Source organism: Palaemon carinicauda, chromosome 40 (genome assembly GCF_036898095.1).
Source record: "Palaemon carinicauda isolate YSFRI2023 chromosome 40, ASM3689809v2, whole genome shotgun sequence".
Classification (NCBI taxonomy): Eukaryota; Metazoa; Arthropoda; class Malacostraca; order Decapoda; family Palaemonidae; genus Palaemon; species Palaemon carinicauda.
Window position 1 is genome coordinate 51579725 of NC_090764.1, and position 15586 is coordinate 51595310.

General features: G+C 44.2%; 1 protein-coding gene across 2 annotated transcripts in view; it reads right to left on the bottom strand.

Moving 5' to 3' along the window:
- The window catches only part of xit (ALG6/ALG8 family glucosyltransferase xit), a 182008-nt gene that overhangs the window by 103355 nt on the left and 63067 nt on the right, over nucleotides 1-15586 (bottom strand). For both annotated transcript variants that reach the window (XM_068363730.1, XM_068363731.1), the window contains exon 6: nucleotides 11157-11399. In XM_068363730.1, coding sequence (XP_068219831.1) covers nucleotides 11157-11399 — 243 coding nt within the window. The remainder of the gene's footprint in view (nucleotides 1-11156; nucleotides 11400-15586) is intronic.

Genomic DNA, 15586 nt, shown 5'->3' on the forward strand with positions numbered 1-15586 from the left:
CCTATACTCACAAAATTTGTGTAAATCAGGAAACATTATAAGAATAATAAAAATTGCTATTCAAAATTAATATCAGGAAAACAGCTACCTGTATTATCTTTAATTTTGCATATATAAAGGAGGAATTTCTTGTAAATATGCCAATGTATGATGTTCTGAACTACCGGAGAGAGAGGACAACCTTTGGGTCAGAAGTAGAGAAATTAAGTATGCTCAACAACTTTGATACATCTTTGGATGAAAACAAAATCTTGATAATAAAATTGTCTATTTCTATACTCACCTGATGTTTATATTGCTTCTCTCTCAAAGCTAGGCTTATATTGAAGCTTACCCCGAAACTGAAAATTTCCTGTTTTCTTTCCTTTCAACAGGTCTTTACCTCTAGCACAGTATTGAAACAATCTAATAGTTAATGGTAATAACCTTAGCTTAGGTATGTTGTAACTGCTTTGTCTTTCAGTTTCAAAATCAGTGGGAAGGCAGGTGGGCATGTATACAAACATCCATTGGGTATGAAAATAACTAATTCTATTATTAAAACTAAGTTAATTTCTATGACCCTACCCTGATGTTCATATTGCTGACTACTACACTGATGGAGGTGGGTCAGTGATGGAAAGACATAGAAAATGTGAAGTCCTAAAATAGTAAATTTGTTTAACAACTAAGACTAAAACTGAAATTCTACTACTATAGCAAAAAGATATCTACAAAGTTTCTTATAGCTCGTCTATCCAGATTGTGTTTCTATTGACTTATCTATATATATCATCTAATACTGCATATTCTTAACATTACAAATGTTAACGTATTTTGTATTTTTCCTAGATATATACCTGTAGCTATTTATAGAGATTATACTTTTGGCGAAGCTGGAACACTAGCCATAGAACTTTTAGCAAGGTGTAACTACCCTACCTCTAGTCAGTAGGGAGGGGGGGGGGGGGGGTAGCCAGCTACCCTACTCACACACACAACTGTGTTGTCTCGTCACTTTTTATTAATGGCAGGACTTAACGGGGGACAGGTGATGGCAGGCCAATTTATATAAATAGCTACAGGCTTGTATCGTTGGGAAAAATACAAACTACTTTCAAATTTGTTATATATAGGGATTGATTCACCTCTTAGGAGGGTGGAAGTCCAAACCAACTGGCTGGTCTTTGACCCAGGGCTTTCCCGTACATGCTCTGTACGTAACAGGGAGAAATCCTGACACCTTGCTAAACAATTCGTGTAAATCACAGTTAACGGCCTGAGCAATCTGTGTGATTATGAGATACTGGCAGCGTGACTAGTCTAGGTAAGAATTCTCAGAAACATAGTAGGAGTCTTAGAATCAACAGACGTTACCTAATCCCACCTCGCCAGGGGGTATGGGGATATAACAAGTATATCTATCTATACCAGGTTACACAAGGGAAATGGTTTTACCTGCAGAAAGCGGAGGCCAGCTTTGCAGAGTACCGTAGGTGCTGTTTTCCACAGGGGGGGAAGATGAAAGAAAAGAAAGAGCCAGTCATTCTTTGTCATTCATCCCAGACTTGATCATGGTTAAACTCTGCCCTCCATCATCTACTACTTGTCCATCAAGGAGCGTGAGGTGTTTAAATCATTTATTGTGTACCCATCACAGGTTCAATGGAGAACGTTTCCATGTTCCTGTGGGTCACATCTGGCAGGAACTGGGCGGTGGAGGTCATTTGACTCTTCCACCCGCCAACTGACAAGGCCTCTGTCACCGAGTGGTTTTCATAAATGCTCGGGGTGTACTCCTGCGCTTAATGTTATTACCTCTAAGTCTCCTCTATGGGAAGAAGGATCAGGATTCAATGCTTGGTCCATGACCTTGCAAGTCCTAGCCGAGAACGTGTTCTTAGTGATCCTTTTCTTGACGTTCCCTGAGCTGACTAAGTGTTGACACTCATGGGTGAGCTCCTGTAGTGCTCTTGAGGTAGCACCTCAATTTCCTCCCTGGCAAAGAAATCATTGATCTGGATCATTGGTCACGCAACGAAGGACTCCCAATCCAAAAGGTTGCCTGGAACAACATAAAGCATTACCTGATCCATCGTCATGAATTAGAGATGTTGAAGGAGGCCCATGGGATTTACAGACTCTTGGCCGAAGCCAACAAGTGGGAGACCTGTCATCAAGGTCGGGTGAAGATCTGCTGCTTGGGCGTCCTGGGTCATAGGGGGGCACCATTCGGGGGCCGAAGTGCGTAAACCATACTCCGTGGAGGAGGTCTCCCTTCCGACTGAGGGCAGATAGGTTCAAAACTCCATATGAAGAGAGGTTCAAGGATGAGAGGTGGCCTTCCATCGCTGAGACGGAGAAAAACTTTTCCTCCCGAAGGTAAACAAGGTAAACGAGGAACTCCACTATTGCTGGAGTAGTGGCGTCAAGGGAAGAGATACCCCCTCCTAAGACACCAACTACAGAAGACAGTTCACTTGGCCTGGTAGACTGAAGCCAAAGATCTACCCAAGTATCCAGACATCCTCTTTGCAACTTGTTGTGGAAAAGGCCTCTCTGAGAAAGGAGGTGCTGGATAGTCTCCAAGCAAGAAGTTGCAGCAAAACTATGGCTTTGTGAAAAATGTTTTCATGTGGCTGTACGAGAAGATCGTGTCGTGAATGGAATTTTCTCGGGACTTCTATCAGCAGCTGAAGAAGGTATGAGAACCATTCCACAGAGGCCAAGCGGAGCTAAAAGGGTCATTGCCAGATTGCGGATGATCTTGCCTCGTTCAATACCCTTGTTCTCAAGCAGCGCTGGGGAAAACGGCTAAAACGCCAATTTTAACCCGCCGTTGCTAAATGCATCCTGCCGTGGATGCCTGGGGATCCAAGGCTGGTGAACAGTAGAGCGGAAGCCCGTTGTTCAGGGTCATCATGAAGAGATCCACTGTCGGGAAATTTTAGGCCACTGGATGATTATGAGTAGCTCTATTCAAAAGACTGTGACCACATTCCTGCTTGTCCAGAATGGATCAAGCTGATAGGGAAACCAAGTTGTTTTCTGCCCATATAGCCTACCATGCTAGAAGACAGAGGCATTTCAAAAAAACAGGAACCGCCCTGTTTGTTCTACGTGAGCTACTACCATGGTGTTGTCGTTCACCAGTACCACCAAGTGACCAGCCAGGGACTGATGTATCTGCTTTAAGGCTAGGAAGGCTGCTCTTACCTCTAGGAGATTCAAATTACGGTACCATTTGGACTACGACTAGAGCCCGGAGGCCGAGTGGTACGGCATGTGGGGTCCCCCTTCTCTTTGATACCTTTGAAAGGAGCGTCAAGTCTGGGGAGGGGACGAGGAGGTCGATTCCTCGGCGGAGATTCTTGTTTGTCAAACATCTTCTCAGGTGCGTCTCATGCCCTGATCCCATAGAGACCAGAGAAAAGGGAGATCCCTCATGCTGCCCCACCTGGGATCTAGCTGCCCCTGAAGAGGTTAGATTCGACGGGGTCCGATGCGGGCTTGACGAACCAGAGTGAAACAGTGACTCATATGATGTAATCACTCCTGGATGAAAGTGCATCTCGTAGAAGGAAGAGACTACCCGCCATCTTCCGCCTTGGATCCTATCGTTCTGAGGAAAACTTCAGCAGGCTAATGACAATGAACACGTCTATGAATACCGGTCTCTGATAAAGATGAAGGGATATCTCTCGAGATTTACTTCAATCCTCAGACAGTGGTAAACTCGAGGAGTTGTCTCAGTGGTGATGAAGGTAAGCTACCGAGTCTCTTAGGATAAGCCAGTTGTCCTGAAGTCTTGGAAAATGAAGCTGATCCTATAGGCACAGGTTGACATGGTATGCCTGTATGATTGAAGATACTTCCTTGATGACAGATGTCCTGGAATCCAGGAGTAGGAGTCCTTGTGGTCGAACGTGCACAAGAAATCCTGTAGATGAACTGATTGTTTAACCGTATGCCTTCCCCTCCCTAAACAGAGTTTGATGAACTAACTTGTTTCAAGAGGAGAGGACAAAGATTGGAGATTTCTATAGGAAAGAAATGACTGTAGAAGCTCGGAGATACCTTGATGAAACACGTCGTTCTGCCAAAACGACGTAAACGCCTGAGTCTGGGAGTCAGACTAGATGTTCGGATTCACATAAATTAAAGAGAACCGCTCTCACACCTCAACAGGTGGGTGGATGAGAAGACATGCATGCTCTAGTAGGTGAGCTGCAGATTCTCTTTCTTTTTTCAAAAGAGCATAGTACAGTACTGTACTTCAAACTCGTAGGATAGGAGGGGATTACCTACTATGGGGCACAGCTAACTGAGGGAGAGCGTCAGAGTCGGATGGTTGGCAAACAAGACCGAGATCAGTATAAGCCTCTTAAAAGGAGGATCCCGCGGCTAGAGGGCCTAGTTTGCTTGTACATGGCCCAAGTGAGGGAAGGCCAACGGAGACAGAGCAAGAGGAGAGAAAATCTTGCATTTAAGTTGCTAGAGCTGTAGTGTAAGCATGACCTGAATTCAATACCCTAGACCAGAGGGAGTGAAAAAGAGAATTACCCCATGGGGTTATGTCTCCCCATGCAGGTACGAAGGGCCAAGGAGAAGATCCAAGGAATCGGCCCAAAAACCATGACAGAGATTCGACAAGTTCTTGAACTTTTGGAGAGAAGAGAAGCAAATAACCCCAAAGGGTTATGTTCACAAGATTTATAGCGATTCAAAGGAGAAGGGCGGCGGAGGCGAGTGGTCGAAAGAATTCTATTGCGGCAACCTCTGTGTAGAACTATGTTCTATCTACCTGGAGGCAGAGTATAGGTGGGGAGGGACTCCTTCAGGAGTGATGCGGTGCCCTAAGAACAATATTTTGCTGGTACCAAAGGTATAGTTGTTGTACCAGACTACAAGGCCGTGCTGTTGTAGGCAGTCGAACATGATGTGTAGGTGTTCCTCTTTGAAGGAAGAGAACACGAGTATGTCATCCATAGAGCACATGCGCAACTAATGAAGGTCTCCTCAATGAAGAAGTTGGCTTGTAAGGTAACCATATACCATAAAGGGATACAAGGGAAGAGATAGCAAGCAGAAGAGGCAACTTCGTCCCTGAGGTACACGGCACATCAGCCCACTAGTAGTAGAAGTAGTAGTATTAGTAGTGGTTGTGGTGTGAAGAAAATGTTCGTGAGGGTTGAAATTCATGAACGCTGATGAGGACTGGAGAGCCAATGAAGACTGCCAATCATATAAATGGGCTCTTTGAAACTCAAAGAAGAAGGAAGCATCAGGAACCGAAAACACTACATTATTTGTGGGAAAACAACAAGTTCTAAGAGGCAGGTGAGGTATTAAGTGTCAAGGTTGACGCTTGTGCTTTACCCCGCTATCGATGGAGAGTGATGTGTTAGGTTCCAAGACGGGAATATGTGCTAAACTCACTCAACTGCATGTCGTGGGAAGCACTACTGAAGCAGCACAACTCGAAGAGGCTGAAGGATGACGATCTGTGGTGTCTAGATGAGGATGCTAGTATTTCCAAAGAACAGAGAAGAAGGATAGTCTCACTAGGAAGAGCAGTGTGCTTGTTTGAAGTGAGGATCGCAGACGGCAGAGTTCTGTGACCCCCCCACCCCCCGAGAAGTTCTCAGTCAAATGAAGCCGGAAAAACACACCAGGAATGAGGCTTAGAAGATTATTCGGAGACCGTTGGTGAATCTACCCGCAAGCTGGAAGCTCAGTTCGTCAAAGGAGGAGAGCAACTTTACCTCAAAATGAAAAGTAGTGAGCTGGGTAGTGTGACACTGAATAGTGATCATTACCAGAGGATGTGACGAACTACCTGCAGAGGCAGAAGAAGGCTGGAACCAAGCCAAAACTGGAAATGAGCTGGTCTGGGTTGCCTCGTTGTAGGTTCTAAAGTGCGGGCAATCATAAGTAGAGGGAATGTCAGGTGCTGGAAGCACTTGTTGGGACACCAACAACCTGGAAGAGAGTTGATGAGTGACAATAACAAGCGGGAGAGTGACGATCATGAACTGGTGAACGTGATATGCACACACTGGTGAATGGCGATCATGAACTGGCGCGTGACCATCACAAGTTGGGGAGTGACAATCACAAGCTGACGGCGATTGTCGGTAATTGCGAGCTGGCGAATGACACTGATGAGCTGGTGAACGGCATTCACAAGCTGACAAGTGGCGATCATGATTTAGAGTGACAATCACGAGGTGACGAGATGATCATGAGCTGGCGAGATACTCATGAGCTGGCGAGACGATCACAAGCTGGCAAGAGACGATCACACGCTGGCAAGTGTCAATCACGAGCTGGCGAACGACGATTGTGAGCTGGCGAGTGATGATCACAAGCTGATAGTGATTGTCGTTAATTACGAGCTGATGGCTGATTGTGGGCGATAGTGAGTTGATGGTGTACTGCAGTAGGACTGTGCAAGGCACGTCCACGAGACGAGACGAGTCAACTTGGTGAGGTGAGTCTGTTGGCGAGACGATTCAACTGGGTGTGACGAGTCTGCTGGGCGAGACGAGTCTTGCTGGGAGGGATGAGTCTACTGGGAGGGACAAGTCTGCTGGGCGAAATGAGTCAATTCCCGAAGAGGAAGGGTGGGGAATGAATGAATAAAATTCCCGCTAGAGGAATCCCCAGAAGGGTTGACCGAATAGAATAAGGAAGTCTCTCCCGCAGACAGGAAAGGAGACTAACATATACAGTTATGCCGCTGTCAGCATTTCTCCCCGCAAGTAGGAAGATTCCCGAACAGTAGCTGGTGGAGGGATCTCTCTCGGAAGGGAAAGTTCAAACACCTGGAGGCAAACATCTGGGCAGCACTTTCCGCTTCCCCTCAATGAGCTCTAATTCAAATTGAAAGTCAACATCAAGCGTTGCCTGAGAAACGTAGTAGAAGCTTGTTTCTGGGTTCCCCCCAGAAGGGGTTACCCGAAGAACTCCAAGGAGATCTAATCAGCAACTGATCCGGAGAAGACCGATGCCATGTATGGGAAAGGCCGTTGTCAGCACCATGGTCATGAACTGCCGCAGGTGTAGGTAGAGAAGGCAGAGTCTGGGCAGGAGCAGCAACTCTCCCAGGAACAGGACCATCAGACTTTGCATTCCTTACACTGGCTGACTTACCCAAATGAAAAAGTATGGCATTGCTAGAGCCGAGGAAAAAAAACATGAAAAACCCCTTGGGAGGACAATCTATCCCGTGGAAGAGAATGTGCTAAAGACTATGCACCCCCTCTCACAGCCGCCATCACCGAACAAAGGAGAGCAGCATCGTTATTGCTGTAGAAAAGTTAGATTAAAACAATTCTATTCAAAATTAATTAGCTAAAGAAAAACCACTTGAGAGAACAACATACCCAGCTGACAGGAAAGGTGCCCCTCTAGAGATACAGGAACATACTAAAGACTATGCACTCCCTCCGCCGGCTGCCATCGCAGAACGAATTACGGTGTCATAAGTGCTGTGGAAAACTTAGAATAAAAAAATGTATTCAGAAACTTAACCCACAGACAGGAAAGGAGTTTCCCAAGAGGCATAGGAGCCTACTTCAGACTATGCACTCCCTCTGCCTGTCAACGTAAAATGAGGGAATGCGGCATCGTCAGTGAAGAGGAGCAAGAACGAAGTCAAGCTCTGGGTAGGCTGCAAGCGGGCTTTCCTTCGATGAACTAGCTAGGAGCAAGCGACATCAACCTTCGAATGGAAAAGGAGAATCCACAAGAGGATAACTCCAGTGTGGAGGAGGCCGAGTCGTTACACTCTGAGAAGAGGAGAGGCCACCAACCTACGGGCTGTCCGGCGTCAAAGAGGTAGAGACCATAACAGAAGGTTTCTCAATCCTCAAGAAATGCTGCACTATGCTGACACCAACACAGAAACACTCATACTGTAAAGATAAAAGAATATTTATATATATATAAAAACATTTCGTGAATGTTTAAATATATATAAAACTCAAAAAGGCCAGTAAAAAAAAAAAGTTGGGCGGAAAGAGACGAACGTCTACTTTCACCAAGCCAAAAGTAAAAAGTGACGAGACAACACAGGTATGTGTGTGAGCAGGGTAGCCGGCTACCTCTCCTAACCAGCCCCCCCTAACTAGCACTATGGTAGTTACATCTCCCTAAAAGTCTTCGGCTGGTCTTTCAGCTTTGCCGAAAGTATAACCTCTATAAATAGCGAGGGTTTGTATTTAATGTCGGAAAAAAAAATGTAATCGTACAAATTAATTCAAATCACAAACAAATTTTATAAGACCACATAACCTACAATTACTAAAGCCTATAAAGCCCTACAATCTTGCTAAGAAAATCAAGTTTCTTTAAGGTGATGCTTAGCAAAGACTAATACGATACTCCACTGAGCTGCAGCTAAGATTTTTTACAAGACTGGTGACAACCACCATTTGACCTGCATAGAGGCCAGCATGTGGGTTGTGGTGGCCAATTGGATGTGTCCCTGCCTGGTGACTTACCAGACGGATTTGAGTCCCATTTAAGCTTGATAGTTTCTTGTAATGTCTGCAATCACATCATCCTAGCTTGGATGCACTGTAGATTTAGGTGCTGATCATATGTATATATGGTCAGTATCTGGGACAACGTCACTGTCCCTTGCCTCTGCCATTCATGAGTGGCCTTTAAACCTATTATCAAGTCAGATCCCCACCTCAACATATTACATTATCCAAAATGCTTGACTTGATTTTGACACTCATGTCCTTAACAAGCAATGGGAATTTTCCAGAGGCTCAAAAGAATGATACCCCATGGAACTCTTACTTTCTTGGATATGGCCTGATTGGTAACGTTTCTGCCTAGTGTTTCCCAGTCGGGGTTCGAGTCCTGCTCAGTCTCGTTAGTGCCATTAGTGTCTGCAACCTTACCATCCTTGTGAGCTAAGGTTGCGGGGTTTGGGAGAGCCTATAGGTCTATCTGCTGAGTCATCAGCAGCCACTGCCTGGCCCTCTCTGGTCCTAGCTTGGGTGGAGAGGCGGCTTCAGCGCTGATCATATAATATATGGTCAGTCTCTAGGGCATTGTCCTGATTGCTAGGGCAATGTCACTGTCCCTTGCCTCTGCCATTCATGAGCAACCTTTAAACCTTTGAACAACTCTGTCAATATATTATAAATGATCCTTGACAAAATTCATGGGCATGACAGACTCCCACCCATAAATATCTGAATTATTCATTGAAAAGCTTGAGATTTGTACTTAATGCGTGCCCTTCAAGGTCTTGTCATGGACACAATTATGTTCAACAATATGGTGTTACATTGAGTTTCCCTTGATGAGTCCTCTGCAATTTTCAGAGAGGAGTCATCAAAGAACATGTTCCAGCATCAAAGGTGTTCTTCACTAAGTGCTACTAAAATGACGACAACTCTATCTGTATTTTGGCAAAACATCAAAATAGGTTTGCTGAAAATAATCGTCTGATTCCTAATTTTCAGTTAGGCTTCTGCAACAGCCTTGGATCAAATGTTGCCCTTCTTACAATTTATAATGTTTTACATAAATCCCTTAATTGTGGTCAGGAAGTTTATATGCTTGGCCTTGACTTTAATGCTGCCTTTGATCATGATAATCATGATACCCTTGATCTCAAACTTAAACAAATGGGAACAAGTGGGTGTTTTCTTACCATTATGGATATTTTAGTCATAGATTGCAAAGACTTGTTTATGGGCACCACAGCAATTATTGGAATGTAGTATTTGGTGTTACTCAAGGTAGTGTTCTCGACCTATTACTTTTCCTACTGTATATGCATCATATGTAGTCTGGGATAGAAAACAATCTTGTTGCAACAAATGATGCTACTCTGTCTCAATTCCAACTCCTGAAATCAGACTTATGGTTGCTCAATACCTTAATAGAGATCTAGCTAAAATTTGCACATGGTGAAAATTAAGTTAAACCCTAACAAAACTCAAAGTATGATTGTACCTTGGTCGAAGACATTGGCTTCTCAACATGCAGGTCTTTGCATTGATAACGTTTCATTAACTATATAAAACTTCTTTAAAATTCTAGGTGTGATTCTTGATTGCAAATTTGCTTTTAAAAAGAATGGTCTGTCTGATCCTTCTACAATTGCCAAAAAAAAAAAAAAAAAAAAAATTGACTTGTCAAAAAGACTTTTATGACTTTTGCCGACTAGCCTAACCAGAGGAATTTTTCTCATTCAACCATGTTTCCAGTATTGATCTCCTGTCTGGTCTGCAGCTGCTGGCTCTCATTATAACCCCTTCTCTTCGATGATGTTGGTATACATCAAAACATTCCTGGAAATGCACGCACCTTTATTATTATCACTGCCATCATTATGATTACAGTAATATTAATTGTTGACAGGCGCGCTCTCTCTCTCTCTCTCTCTCTCTCTCTCTCTCTCTCTCTCTCTCTCTCTCTCTCTCTCTCTCTCTCTCTCTCTCTCTCTCTCGTGCGTGTGTGCCAGTAATACTATGGTTATAGGTATTCTCCCAAGACTCAATGTCAGCCCTTCACCCTCAGTAAGGCCCTAGGCAAAAATATAGGTAAAAGTAACCACAAAATAGTTAGGTTTCAGGTCAACATTCCTCATCTAAAAGAAAGAAAAATTATAAAAAAGCTAGACTACAGATGTCATAACTTGATAAAACTGGAGGAATACACTAAGAATTTAGAATACAAAGAAACAGGGAACATAGATACACAATGGGACTCCTTTGCAGAAATATATAAAGAAAAATGGGCTAAATGTATACCGCATAAAAAAAATTTTCCAAATGGAACTCCACAGTCTAAGTGGTTCAACAGAGAAATAGCCAATACAATAAGATGTAGAGAGTAGAGACAGGAAACAGACATAATACCATCTCTTTGCACTTATCCATTCTAAAAGAAAGCAAGAGAAATTAAACCAGCCAAAATTGGGAAAGGTGGCAAAAGTATGTCTGTACTGTTCATGGCTTAAGTCAAATGTGCTGGTCTTGCTGACTGAGGTTTATGTGAGGCTTCTGAGCCAACCATCAGTAATTATAATTACCTCGTTAAATTTCAATGTCCATTCCAGCTTCCCGGAAGTCATACTCCTATCAAAGGACAATGGTTTGTATTTGTGTAGGAACAAACAATCTTAAAAATATTCATAAACTTACCTGATTTAGTTGGCCCATATAAATAAAAGGACCAAAAGAAAGTCCAAATACAGCTAAGACTGTAACTCCCAGCTTCAGCAAGCGGGTGACTGAAAGTTTTTTCCACTCTATGTTGCCCTCAGAATTAGTAGATAAGCAGTATGATCGTAGAAGGTAGATAAAGTAGGCTGGAGCTATGTACAAATATATATGCTTCAAGTTAAGGAGAACTGAAAACCAGAAAGCAGCCTCAATTTCCCGTCTCTGAAAAATGAAGTGTTTAGATGACAGATTTTTCATCACAAGATATGAAATATACATTCATAAATATATACAGCCACACAAAACTATATAACATATATTGAGGTTCTTTATACAACATTTCATATCAGATGTAATATAATATTACAATTATACAAAAATCAACCTCAGTAAAATAAACTTTCTTGATATATTAAAGAGCATGTCAATGCCATAGGATCACATAGTAATGTAAAGTAAGACTGCTTATGGTTGAGATGAATTGCATACTTTTTGTTTTGACCAACATTCAAGTTTATATAAACTGTCTGTGTTTTCATTATTACATGTACAAAAAGTTGCATCCAAAACAGGTTCCTAAGGAATTGTAAAAAAAATATTTCTAGTTACATTTGTTGGTAACCGAAAATTATGATTGATGTTACGAAAAATGTTATTTTCATTAGTAAAATAAATTTTTGAATATACTTACCCGATAATCATGTAGCTGTCAACTCTGTTGCCGACAGAAATCTACGGTCGGGATACGCCAGCGATCGCTATACAGGTGGGGGTGAACACCACAGCGCCATCTGTGGTCAGGTACTCTAGTACTTCTTGTCAACACCACCTCAATTTTTTCCTCGGTCCACTGGTTCTCTATGGGGAGGAAGGGTGGGTCAATTAAATCATGATTATCGGGTAAGTATATTCAAAAATTTATTTTACTAATGAAAATAACATTTTCCAATATTAATCTTACCCGATAATCATGTAGCTGATTCACACCCAGGGTGGTGGGTGGAGACCAGCATACATGTTAACAAAGAAGCTAAGTATCCCGTATTTTATTTTATTAGTTATTCAAAAATAACATAAAATAAATAAGTACCTGGTAAGGAAGACGACTTGAACCATTACTCTGCCTTTATTAAGTACGTCTTTCTTACTGAGCGTAGCGGTCCTCTTAGGATGCTGAACGACTCTTAGGTGCTGAAGTATAAAGGGCTGCAACCCATACTAAAGGACCTCATCACAACCTTTAACCTCGGCGCTTCTCAAGAAAGAATTGACCACCCGCCAAATCAACAAGGATGTGGAAGGCTTCTTAGCCGACCGTACAACCCATAAAAAGTATTCAAGAGAAAGGTTAAAAAGGTTATGGGATTATGGGAATGTAGTGGCTGAGCCCCCGCCTACTACTGCATTCGTTGCTACGAATGGTCCCAGGGTGTAGCAGTTCTCGTAAAGAGACTGGACATCTTTGAGATAGAATGATGCGAACACTGACTTGCTTCTCCAATAGGTTGCATCCATAACACTCTGCAGAGAACGGTTCTGTTTGAGGGCCACTGAAGTAGCCACAGCTCTCACTTCATGTGTCCTTACCTTCAGCAAAGCAAGGTCTTCTTCCTTCAGATGAGAATGTGCTTCCCTAATCAGGAGCCTGAATAGGTAAGAAACTGAGTTCTTAGACCTTGGAAGAGAAGGCTTCTTGATAGCACACCATAAGGCTTCTGATTGTCCTCGTAAAGGTTATGACCTTTTTAGATAGTACCTAAGAGCTCTAACTGGGCAAAGTACTCTCTCCAGTTCGTCCCCCACCAAGTTGGATAGGCTTGGGATCTCGAACGACTTAGGCCAAGGACGTGAAGGAAGCTCGTTTTAGCAAAAAACCGAGCTGCAAGGAACATGTAGCCGTTTCAGATGTGAAAACTATGTTCCTGCTGAAGGCGTGGATCTCACTTACTCTTTTAGCTGTTGTCAAGCACACGAGGAAAAGAGTTTTTAATGTGAGGTCCTTAAAAGAGGCTGATTGGAGAGGTTCAAATCTTGATGACATAAGGAACCTTAGGACCACGTCTAGATTCCAGCCTGGAGTGGACAACCAACGTTCCTTTGAGGTCTTAAAAGACCTAAGGAGGTCCTGTAGATCTTTGTTGGTGGAAAGATCCAAGCCTCTGTGGCAGAAAACCGCTGCCAACATACTTCTGTAACCCTTAATCGTAGGAGCTGAAAGGGATCTTACGTTCCTTAGATGTAACAGGAAGTCAGCAATCTGGGTTACAGTGGTACTGGATGAGGAAACTGCATTGGCCTTGTACCAGCTTCGGAAGACTTCCCCTTTAGACTGATAGACTCTGAGAGTGGATGTCCTCCTTGCTCTGGCAATCGCTCTGGCTGCCTCCTTCGAAAAGCCCCTAGCTCTTGAGAGTCTTTCGAAAGTCTGAAGGCAGTCAGACGAAGAGCGTGGAGGTTTGGATGTACCTTCTTTACGTGAGGTAGACGTAGAAGGTCCACTCCTAGAGGAAGAGTCCTGGGAATGTCGACCAGCCATTGCAGTACCTCTATGAACCATTCTCTCGCGGGCCAGAGCGGAGCCAACCAACGTCAGCCGTGTCCCTTTGCGAGAGGCGAACTTCTGAAGTACCCTGTTGACAATCTTGAACGGCGGGAATGCATACAGGTCGAGATGGGACCAATCCAGCAGAAAAGCATCCACGTGAACTGCTGCTGGGTCTGGAATCGGAGAACAATACAACGGGAGCCTCTAGGTTATCGAGGTAGCGAACAGATCTATGGTTGGCTGACCCCACAGGGCCCAAAGTCTGCTGCAAACATTCTTGTGAAGGGTCCACTCTGTGGGGATGACCTGACCCTTCCGGCTAAGGCGATCTGCCATGACATTCATATCGCCCTGAATGAACCTCGTTACCAGCGTGAGCTTTCGATCTTTTAACCAGATGAGGAGGTCCCTTGCGATCTAGAACAACTTCCACGAATGAGTCCCTCCCTGCTTGGAGATGTAAGCCAAGGCTGTGGTGTTGTCAGAGTCCACCTCCACCACCTTGTTAAGCTGGAGGGACTTGAAGTTTATCAAGGCCAGATGAACCGCCAACAGCTCCTTGCAATAGATGTGAAGTGTCCTTAGCTCCTGATTCCATGTTCCCGAGCATTCCTGTCCGTCCAAAGTCGCACCCCAGCCCGTGTCTGATGCGTCAGAGAAGAGACGGCGGTCGGGTTTCTGAACAGCCAAAGGTAGACTTCCTTGAGAAGAAAGCTGTTCTTTCACCACGTGAGAGTAGACCTCCTCTCTTCGGAAACAGGAACTGAGATCGTCTCTAGCGTCATGTCCTTTATCCAGTGAGCCGCTAGATGATACTGAAGTGGGGGAGGTGGGGTCTCCCTAACTCGATGAACAGGGCCAGCGATGAAAGTGTCCCTGTTAGACTCATCCACTACCTGACTGAGCATCGGTTCCTTCTCAGCATGCTCTGGATGCAATCTAGGGCTTAGTATATCTTTGGGGCCGACGGAAAAGCCCGAAAAGCTCGACTCTGAAGATCCATACCCAGGTAGACAATGGTCTGGGATGGGACGAGCTGGGACTCCTCAAAATTGACCAGGAGGCCCAGTTCCTTGGTCAGATCCATAGTCCATCTGAGAATCTCCAGACAGCGACGACTTGTGGGAGCTCTTAAAAGCTAGTCGTCTGACGGAGCCGGACACAAGATCATGGTACTGCTGCACAGTCTGTGAACTGTCAACCATGGGGAAGCGAGGAAGTACAGTGACAACCCGAAGCTGTCTAGACTGTCTGGGTCGTACAGACAACTCCTTATCGGGTTGCTGAGGTTGCCGCACTGCGTCACAACAAGACACTTCTGCTGGTTGTTGAACGTCTTCCCAGTGACACACTGACTCCGTAAACAAAAAAATCCTCTAACAAGGACTAAGCTTGGACTGCATGTCTTGCAACACAGCTCAAGGTCTATGGGAGCAGGTGTGGTAACAGACGGGGTTAGCGACTGAAGTGGAACCATTACCCTCCCTGGAAGCATGCTATGCTTAAATAAAAGTCCATAGGAGGCTAAGCAGCTAAAGGCTCCTCTCCAAATGACAGAGTCCTCAAGGGAAAATCAGAAGGAGGGAGAATAGCACTTTCTCATCTACAGGAACCATATCCGAGAAAAGCTAAGTTCTCTCAGTGAGGGTTTCACTGGTGCAAAAGCAGCAGACTAGAAGGCAACGTTATGAAACTGCTTGACAGTCTAGTGAGTTGGCAACAACCAAAGATGTGTGACTGAGAAGCATGCGGTAAGGTATGCAGAGCATGCTGTATGCAGAGCATGCTGTATGTAGAGCATGCTGTAAGGTAAGCAGAGCATGTTGCATGGCGTGCGGCTTATGCTGCATGGGATGAGGCTCAT